This window comes from Nylanderia fulva, unplaced genomic scaffold, assembly GCF_048542155.1.
Source record: "Nylanderia fulva isolate GAGA-0341 unplaced genomic scaffold, ASM4854215v1 Scaffold693, whole genome shotgun sequence".
Lineage (NCBI taxonomy): Eukaryota > Metazoa > Arthropoda > Insecta > Hymenoptera > Formicidae > Nylanderia > Nylanderia fulva.
Genome location: NW_028190800.1, coordinates 20,006 through 31,013, shown reverse-complemented (window position 1 = coordinate 31,013; position 11,008 = coordinate 20,006). Strand labels below are relative to the sequence as shown.

At 40.4% G+C, this 11,008-nt stretch overlaps 2 protein-coding genes across 2 annotated transcripts in view; both read left to right on the top strand.

Moving 5' to 3' along the window:
* The window catches only part of LOC146720437 (uncharacterized), a 14,202-nt gene extending 5,739 nt beyond the window's left edge, over positions 1 to 8,463 (top strand). The window contains exon 2 of the mRNA XM_085488415.1: positions 5,954 to 8,463. Within this exon, the coding sequence (XP_085344541.1) occupies positions 5,954 to 8,463 (2,510 nt within the window). The remainder of the gene's footprint in view (positions 1 to 5,953) is intronic.
* A 310-nt stretch (positions 8,464 to 8,773) lies between these two features.
* On the top strand, positions 8,774 to 10,759 carry LOC146720436 (uncharacterized). Its single transcript, XM_085488414.1, is given in 1 exon segment — positions 8,774 to 10,759. A coding segment is annotated over 1 exon segment (1,986 nt).
* The last annotated feature ends 249 nt before the right edge of the window (positions 10,760 to 11,008 follow it).

The following is an 11,008-nucleotide window of genomic DNA, read 5'->3' as shown; positions in this document are numbered from 1 at the left end:
AAAAATGGGGGTTTCCATTTTTTCCCAAATATCTTTAGTACTTTGAAAATGTATTCAACATAATACTAATACTACTAGTAATATAATAACCCTTATAATTTTGGTAAAAAACATTTTTCAAAAAAACGTATTTTCTTCAAAAAACCCTGATTAGATCGTTTTTACATCCTGTATAGTATATTTATAAACATTGTTTTTTGGAAGTTGTTGCGTGTGTGTGGTGTTTGGGTTTGAGAAGATTGGAAAATTTTATTTTTTTACTTTATTTTTCTATTTGAAAAATGCGCTTTTTTTAATTAAATTTATAAAATAAATTTTAAAAAGTAATTTTAAAAACGACACAAAAAGAAGAAAACCCAAAAATTTTTCTCTTTTTACAAAGGGCAAAAAAACCATTTATTATGAAAAAATTAATAAAGATAAAATAATGAAAATATATTTCAATTGTGCGTAAAAAATTTTGATAAATTTAAAATTTTTGTGAAAAATTTTTTTCGGTTTTCAAAAAGCTGCTTTATAATAAAAAAACATGAAGTAAAAAAACACAACCTCAACAACATACAAATCCAAATTTAACATATACACATACAAAAAAAACACCCATGTAAAGACAGAAAGAAGGGGGGGAAAAAAAAAGAAAAAAATTTAAAAAACCCCCGGGACAAAAAGGTAAAAAAAAAAAACAAAAGAAAAAAAAGAACGAAACGCAGAAAAAGAAAAGCAAAATAAAAGAAAAGGCTTTTTTTTTTAATAAAAAAAAAAAAAAAAAAAATTACAGGTGTGTTCAAAAATATCCCGAATTTGAATTTCCAGGGGGACGTATAATCCTTTTCGATTTTTTTTGTGGCGTTATGTTGGTACTCAGTTTTCATTTATGCCGACAATACGGGCATTTTTTAATGTTAGTTTAAATTTTTACAGCTGCTTTGCTTGCAAAGTGTTTTGGCCGTCTTCGATTTTGCCCTTTTCCAAAAAAAAGGATCAAAGAACGTATCAAAATTTTGTGAAAAACAAAATTAATGCGCGGACCATTCCCAAAGTTGATGTGGATATGGTGAAGCTACCTTTGGGCGAAGAACGTTTTCGGGGTACAAAATGTTTTTCCAGGGCCGAGAAGATGTGAACGACGAAGAGCGTGCCGGACGCCCGAGCAGTCAACAACAAACGAAAAATTGATGAAGTGGGAAAAAAAAAAGGAATTTCAATCTCAATCACCGTTAGAGAAGTTGGGAGGACCTAAACATATCGATTTGGCTTTTGCCCTTTGATTTTTACCAATGATTTGGGCATGACCGGGTCCCCCCGGAAATTCGTACCAAAATTGCTCAATTTTTGGCCAAAAACAACACACTAATAAAGCCGCAGCCACCCTATTCCCCCTTGGCCCCCTGTGACTTTTTTTTTTTGTTTCCCCCCAAACTGAAGAGGCCCAGAAGGACGAGCTACGCTACGATTGAGGGGGATAAAGACGGCTCAAGGAGAGCTGAACAAGACACAAAAAATGATTTTTTTTTGATAAAAATATTACAACAATATTCAATATGTTAGAGTTTGCAAAAAAATTATTGTTCTTGCACCATAACAATGTTTGCATAACGGGTATTAAATTGTAAATAAAACCAAAATTTGGAAAATACGGTGTGATTTTTCTTTTTCAAAAATTAAGAATGGGAAATTACATTGAAAAAAATTCCGAAAATTAAAGCATGTTTTAAGTGTTCGAAATTTTGGCACTTATATTCTGGGGATGTCTTTATCAAAATGTTTCATGAATTCAAATTTTTGAACCTTGCGCAATATTTTGAAAACCTGTGTGTATAAAGTGTAATAAATAAGTATTTCTTTATATATATAAATATATATGTTTTATATACAAATTTGACATGTTTATAAAATGCACCCTTATTTTTTAATATAAATTTACATAATTATGTATAAAAATGGACATATTTTAAAAGAATGAATGAGTGAGTGAACGAGTAACTGGCTGTTGCCGTAAAACGATATGATTGATTGCATTGATTACTAATTGATAGAATACTAACAATAAGCATAAAGGATCAGAAAGAGAGAGAGAGAGAGAGCTCTCTTTTTTTACTTTTCAGAAAATAGTGACATTCAATGCAAACGATCAATTATACATATATCTCCTTACGACACATACAACGCGGGAAAAATTTTTATATATAATTATATTAAATAATTGTGTACTTATAATTTTGCGAAAAATAACAAAAATTGGGTACATGCTAAAAATGTAGCATGTAGACACCCTATATATACATATTGTAAACAAAATCGTGTGCGCGCAATGACATATATTTGCGCGGGATGGTTCACTTGTCACGCGGTACGTACTATACGTGCTTACACGCAGTGCGCGACTCGACCGTTATAACGTGTGATAACGTGTCGAATATTGTGATAGATAGACATACTGTGATATTTTAAAGTGATATTTTTATATTTATTAATATATAGTGTATAATGGGTGCAAACACAAAATAAACGTTTGCCCCTATCTGGTCGCAGATTGAGTAGAAAGGGAGCATGTTTTAAAAGGTTAGTATTATGTCATATCATAAAATTGATTCAATATCAGAATTACTGTTACATACAGCACAAATAACACAAAATATTACATACCTATTTATTATGCACATAAATGTATATAACGATTAGATAGACAAAAAGAAAAGAAATTATATATATATCTATATATATATAATAACATTATAACCGTACAAATAAACATTAATTATATACATCTATTTGTTATACACATACATGGATATAATGAATAAATTAACAGATACAGAAAGCTGAAGAAAAAAAGAGGAAAGATTAGTGAGTATGAGTCTCTAGCCTCTTACATTATAAATATATATCATAAAGCAATATATATGTAATATTACATACACACCTACCTGTATAACATACATAAAAATATTGTTGTCGACGTTTATAAAAGGCTCACTCGTTCGCTCTCTTTCTATTATTTTTTTTTCTCTATTTCTTTTTTTTGTCTATCTAATCGTTATATACATTTATGTGCATAATAATAGGTATGTAATATTTTGTGTATTTGTGCTGTATGTAACAGTATTATGTATGCTGTATGTATTATATATATATATATATATAGATAATATCTTATATATATATATAATAGTGCGCAGGATATTTGAGACGTTTCTGATAATTAAAAAATTTATATTGTACAAAATGAATTTGTTCAAAGCTATTACGTAACAGAAAAATTAAAAAAAAATGTTTTCATGAAAAAATGAATGTCATAATTTTTTTTTTAAATAAAAGCATCATATTCAATCTAAATCAATTGTTACAATATTCTGCATCAAAAATTATAAGATAAACATTGTGAAAAAGTGAAAAGTTTACGAGATATTTGAGTTTTAGAGAAAATATGTAGCTGCTGGTTTACCAATTATATCTTTATTTATATCTTGTGTTTTCTTTACACCAATTGATTTAAAATTGGAAATAAAATAATCAGAAAATGATTTCATGAGATATTTCATAGTTTATGTACATTATGAAAGTATAATATATCTCATAAGCTATTCGCCTTTTTTTGGCCATCCTACATTACAACTTATGCAGAATATTGAGAATCGATTATATATAAAAAAATATGATTTTATTAAAAAAATCAAGTTAGGTAACACTAATTTTTTTTATAAAATTTTTTTCCTCATTTTTTATTGCTTGTAATAGATTGCACAAACAGATCAATTTTTACAATATATATTTTTTTTCTAAACTGTTGCAAACATTTCAAAAATCGTACGTATTGTTATGCTGAACATCGTATTAATATATATATATATATTATTATAATTATATTGATATATATAGTTGGTGTAAAGAAAACACATATTTACCTTTAAAAAAAATATGAAAAATTTCAATAAGCAGTTAGATAATTTTTCTTTGAGACAACTATTGTTTTTCTTTACACCAATTGGATTCGTCTCATTATTCTGTGCATAAAAGTATAAGGTATGATAATCGAAAAATGAATATTTCCCAAGATATTTTGTATTTTATGTCAAAATACTGCAAATTTTGCAGCTTATAACTCGAAAAATACTTAATGAAAAAATATTTTATTGTAGTGTTTTGGAAAGATCTTGAATCAGCTATAAAAGTATGCAAGAAAAAATATAGTGTTCCATTTAAGAAATTGAAGTTGAAACCCTCACGTAACCTTCAAATGGCTATTCAAGGTCAAATCAATGACACCATCTCATGTCCCCCTTGAAACCATAACAACTTTTATCTGAAACATTTTTGTCTTAAACTTTTGAATTTTGAGAAATTTTAGTGCAAAGATTAAAATGGCTTACCCTGTATATAAATATATATATATATATATATATATATATATATTTGTATATATGTATGTATGTAGGTGTAATTTTATAAGAACATTCAAATAGACGTTTAAAATGCAATTTTTATTTTATTTTTATTTTATTTTAATTTTTTTTATTAAAATGCAATTCTCAATTTTTTTTATCTGAAAGATAATGCAATCCTTTGTTTATTTTTTCATGTAAATTGATAATTATATATAGTTTTTATAGTAGTTAGTGCCAGAGGCGGTCTATTCGTGTGCTGGTTTAAAAAATAATTCCAGAGGCGATCTATTCGTGTGCTGGTTGTTTTAAAAAATAATTCCAGAGGCGATCTATTCGTGTGCTGGTTTTTTTTAAAAAATAATTCAGAGGCGATCTATTCGTGTGCTGGTTTTTTAAAAAAAAATTCCACAGGCGATCTATTCTTTTTGCTGATAACGTAAAAAATATTTTACCCCGATGCATTTTGATTGCCAAAATTCTCCTTTTTTACCTTTTTGCGAAAACCCTACCCCCGCAAAAAATCGGTTTAGAGCGACCGGGAAATATCGCGTCCCTTCGACGCCTTTCGACCCCAAAAATCCTCGGGGAACCCGCGAAGAGTAAAAGGCCCCCGGCCAAGTAACGGGGGGGGAAACCCGCGGGCAAATGCCCACGAAAACAGCCCGCACCTAATAACAGGGGAAAACCATGCCGGAGGTCCCAAGCCCTGCGGGGCCCCCAAGGAAATAACCCAGCCCCGCCAAAACAAATGGCGAGCGCAGCCTCCCTCAAAACAACACTGGGATATAGACGCTATCAAACGCCCGCGACGCGCGCGACAACGAGCCGTATGGTGTCGTATGCAAACAACCGGGGCATGAATGTAGGGATAAAAAGAGTTAAAAAGGAGGGGGAAATGAGGGAAGTTGGAATGGGGGGGGAAAAGGAGCGACGCAAAGGGGCTAGCGACGGGGGTGAGGGTACCATAAAAGCGGAGCAAGCAGGAAGACCCGTGAGTCGGAACACTCCGAAATATAAAGAATTTTCCCACGCGCCTACGATAGTTGTCCACAGCGAGGACATCGCGGAACCCTCCGAGTTTATGGTGGATTACTGGAGCCGCACCGCAACCTCGTTAAACACAAACAACTCAAACCCAACACCCAGGTAGACGCGCGAACTCTCCTCCGACTCACTGGCAATCACGTCTGGAGAAGTAAAGACTTTGGGAAAAATAACGACTAACATCAACGGACATCATGTAGAGTTCCACGTCGTACCGGATAACTTCCCGATCTCCCAGGACGGCATCTTAGGAGCCGACTTCCTGCAGGGTGAAGGGAAAATCAACTTCGCAGAACAAACCGTCATATGGCACGGAGCCTCGTTCCCCTTTAAATTACGGCGGAGACCGTCCGGATACCGGCACGCTCTAGGGCCGTGTCGCACGTTCAGATTGTCAATTCCGAGATCACGGAAGGCTATGTACCGCGGCTGCAACTACACGACGGAGTCTACTTAGGAGACGCAATCGTAAGCAACCGCGACGGGTAGGCCATATCTATACGCCGTGAATACCACATCACAAGATGTCGAACTCCCCGTACCCACGGTCGAACTGGAAGAGGTCGACATCCTACCCGAATTATCTAAATCTCCTAAATCTACAAACTCTTCTGACTCAATCGACTCTCCCAAACCTCTCGAGCACAGTGAGGAATCCACTCTAGAGACGGACAACACCACACTGCGCGAACAAAACAACGCCCCGGTCGAATTCTCTGAACCAACCCGAGTGTACCTCCTGGGGCAAAGTAATCCCGCATTGGAGGAACCAAACGGACCTTCCGCTTTAGACTGCTCTAGTACGGCCACCGAACCCACCGCCGATAGAGCGTTCGCGGTCACACAGCTTCTACGACTGGAACACCTGAGCTCTGAAGAAGCGCAACACGTGAATCGCTTGATAAAGAAATACAGCGATATTTTTCATTTACGGGAGGATAAACTCGGATATACGAACGCCGTCAAACACGTTATTAACACCACGAGCGAACTCCCTATTCATACCAAACAATATCGTTTCCCGCCGGTCCACCGGAGCGAAATCGACAAACAAGTGCAACAACTATTAGACAACAATGTCATCAAACCATCGACCTCCCCGTACAATTCCCCTTTGTGGATCGTGCCCAAAAAGGCCGACTCCAAGGGTAACAAGCGATGGAGAATGGTGATAGATTATCGGTCCTTAAACGAAAAGACCGTGGGAGATGCGTACCCTTTACCCAATATCACCGAACTCGCGATAGTGTATGCCGTGAATCACTTCCGCCCGTATTTGTTCGGTCGCCGCTTCCAGCTAGTAACCGACCACAAACCCCTAGTATGGCTAAATTCAGTCAAAGATCCGACGTCGCGACTAGTGCGCTGGCGCCTAAAACTCGCGGAATATGACTACAAAGTAGTCTACAAAGCGGGAAAATCTAACGTTAACGCCGATGCACTTTCGCGAAACCCGGTAACCACCTCGGCATTGCCCATCTCTTCCGACGGATCACTCTTCTACGCATCGCCGGCTCGCGACCCTCCTCTGTCACCCCGCGATCACACTGCGTCAACCGATACGCAAACTCGCGCCGAACCCCCTACATCGTTATACCCACACGGTTATAATTCCCACGAGGAACCAGAGGAAGAGTCCGAAAGATCTTCGGACTCGTCCGACATTGAAATAGAGGATAGCGAAACGGATAACGAATCTGACGAACCGATGTTCGACCCCGCGGTCGAAAACTACCGCACACTACAGATGAACATGATTGAAACCCGCGATAACATACTGACACAGCGGGACAACATAGTCGTGTTCACTACACAGCGGAGAAAACCCTGCGACGAAGGGGCGCGCCTGTTAAAAGAAAATGATAGCCTACCTGCTGTGGACGACGGTATGCTAGGACGCGCCAAGGTAACCAAGACAGGGAAGTATTATGTAATCGTACTAATAATGGAAGACCGTGTGTCTCAAACCTCGCAGTCGGAAGCGCTCCGGGAAAACGTCGCGTCGCTATACGATGTAATAACGGAACTGCGCCTAAAAACGATATCTATATCCAAAGGCCCCGTAATCGACGTACCGTGGAGTTATATCCGAAATTTACTATTAAAAAAGCTTAATAATTTACCCGTTAAAATAACGGTGTGCTCCAATGAAGTGTCAATCCCTCCCGAGGATAAACGCCTCGATATAATCCGCAAGAACCACGATACGTTGATCGGAGGGCATAAAGGAGTCACAAAAACCGTGGAACAAATCAGATTCTTGCACCAATGGCCAAAATTGCGCGATGACGTACAGAAGTACGTCAAGAACTGTAGGGATTGCCAATTAAAAAAATTAGTCCGGCTGAAAACCCGACAACCTATGGTGTTGACCGACACACCAGGAACCGCGTTCGAAAAGATATCGATGGACATCATGGGACCCCTTCCGACATCGCGGAACGGCTACACCCATATCTTAACCATTCAAGATCTCCTGACTAAGTTTTCATTGGCAATTCCTCTGAGACAAACCACGTCTATCGCCGTAGCAGACGCACTAGTTAGCGAGCTAATTTGTATCTTTGGCGCACCGCGAATTATATTGACCGACCAAGGTAGTAACTTTACTAGCAGCCTGTTGAAGAACGTCGCGCGCAAATTCAGGATCAATCAATGCAAAACAACCGCCTACCGCCCCCAATCAAACGGGTCGGTAGAGCGCTCTCACCAAGTCCTATCAGAGTTCTTGAAACAATTCGCGAATAAAGAAAATTGGGATGAATACCTGAAGTTCGCCACGTTCTCCATCAACACGAGCGTCCACGAAGGTACTCGGTACACGCCATACGAACTCGTATTCGGGAAAACAGCCGAAATACCCTCCGGGGACCCGTCAACGAACACGGAAAAGAACGAAACGTACAATCAATACCTGACGACGCTATTCAACAAACTCAGAGACACTCAATCGATAGCGAGGGAGCACCTGCAGAACGCGAAAACGCGCTCCAAAAGATACTACGACCGAAGGTCGCGGCCGCGTGACTTTTAAGTAGGAAATTTAGTGTACCTATTAAAAGAACCCTTAAAAAGTAAGTTAGACGCCCAATATTCGGGCCCGCATGAAATAATAGAAATGTTACCGAACAATAACGCTAAGCTAGAGTTAAGATGCAACCACTATCGAGTGGTGCATACTGATAAAATTAAATTGGCACACCCTAGTGCCCCCCACACCGATTCTGCCCCCACTCCCACCGTCCCATCGGAGACGCCAGCGCTGGAGGGAAGCTGCACAGCCGCCACAAACTCCAACGCCACGAGCACGGACACGCACAGCCAACGACACACTCAGGAATAACATGTCTCGAATCGCCGTTATGATCGCCCTGCTTCCCGCACTGGTAAGCGGACTCATCGGTTACAACTGCGAGGGCGAAGGATTGAATATAACGACACTGTCCTTGCTGGATGTCGGAGTCTGCGATTTGGAAAACATAGAGCCCGTGAGAGCTGATGTATATGTACAGCTTATGAAGCTGTCAGATTACGGAAGGACTAATGCGATACAGTGCAAAGTCGAGGTGGACAGAACGATCCACTACTGCGGCATGCACTCCCACATCTCCCTCGTGGACAACGGCAGAAGACAGTACGTGCAGGAATTAGGGAACGACGCCTGCCGGCGACTGCACGAAACTGGATCGATAACACTGGCCACGACGATTATCGACCGGCTCGTTGCAAATTCAACTAACTACCGCAGCGTAACACTGGCTGGATGAGCATCAACAGACGGCACTTGTCACGGCGCCCAATACGCGGATAGATACGGAACATGGGACAACGTGGTAGTACAAGCCACAGTCCGCATCACAATGCGACGATTCGACGTTAGCATCAAACATTCGAGCGACGAGCTGATCCTACCGTCCGGCACCCGCTGCCGGGTTACGGCCAGAACGTGCCCAGACGCAGACGGCTCGGAGACATATTGGACCACATTAACCGTCGACACCTGCCACTTTAACAAGTACGACATCTTGTACGAGGGAATGGCAACACGATTGTCACCCCGTACTAATCAAACATCAACGATAGTCTACACCATGACCACAAGGGACACTACCTTCGCACTGACTAAAACGGAAGAATTCAACCTCTGCGGTTACGTGATCTTTCGCACCGAGCATCCCAAACTCCTCGTGATGGAAACACAACGAGGAAAAACATTCAAGATTCGATCCCAAATCACCGTGGATAACTTGGACATCTTCTCATATGTCAACTCCAAATTCATCTATGTTGAAAAACACATGAAGACGCAACTCACTCAACTATATCAAGATATTATGGAACAAAAGTGCGCGCTAGAGAGACAGATCCTGCAGAACGCTCTGTCACTCTCCAGCATCGCCCCCGACGAGATGGCCTTCCGTATCATGAAAGCCCCGGGATACACCGCAGTGACCACCGGGGAAGTGATCCACTTAATTAAATGCGTACCGGTGGTATGCAGGATCCGTCACACAGAAGGATGCTTTAACGAACTTCCGGTGAGCCACCAGAACTCCTCGTATTTTTTTCTCCCCCGATCCCGTATCCTGGTACGAAAAGGCACGAGCCGAGAATGCAACGATCTACTCCCTACCATGTATCAAGTAAATGGGACGTGGTTCCGGGTGACCAATCGGCCAATAGAAGTGCTCGCACCCCCCACCATCCAGCCGCTGACAAGGCCCGGCTGGAAGTACGTCAGCCCCGACGCCTTAGCGATCAGCGGAATCTACACGGACGAAGATCTAACAAAACTCAAAAATCACATCATGTTCCCAATGGAAAAACCGTCGATGCTTAACACCATTGCCCATGGAGCGATGGGAGGACACGTCCCACCCGGAACAATCTCACTGAGCAACCTCCTAGACGAACATTCGTTGGACCGCATCGCCGAAGGAGCCGGCCGAAGACTCTGGAAGGGTTTCGTCTCTTTCGGCTCCGCCAGCGCAGGAGTCCTGGCAATTTTCGTGATTATCCGTATTGTCAAATTAGTCATCGACACGATCCTGCATGGGTACGCCCTACACTCCATATATGGATGGAGTATCCACCTCCTGGGAGCCATCTGGATCTCAGCAACAAATCTGCACCTATACCTGGGAAAGCCCGCACAAAGGGAACTAGCCCCAAGGCGCGAGTACATCGTTCTCGAGACAGAAGCGGACACCACACCAGGAGCGGCCAACGCCCCACCCCACGAACCCGAGAAGGAAAAAGGCATCGCTGACGCCCCAAATCCTCTCCCAGCGTACTCATATAGCGAGTTAAGAAAATATCTAGACAAGTAAACAAACGTAAGACTAACCCTTTTTAGTAAACCATTAAAATTAAAGTAAGTGTAGAACACATAGTAATAAAAAAAACAAGCAAACGAGTGGAACGACTCCGGAACTCTACCTGCACTACACGAGACCAACACGCGCGAATACAAAGAACAAAATGTTGGAGCGTACCTCCAACATTTTCTCCTAGGGGGGAGGTGTTACAACCAGCCCCTCTCCCACCTATATTTTTCCCAACGCATTGCTTGTTCGCTT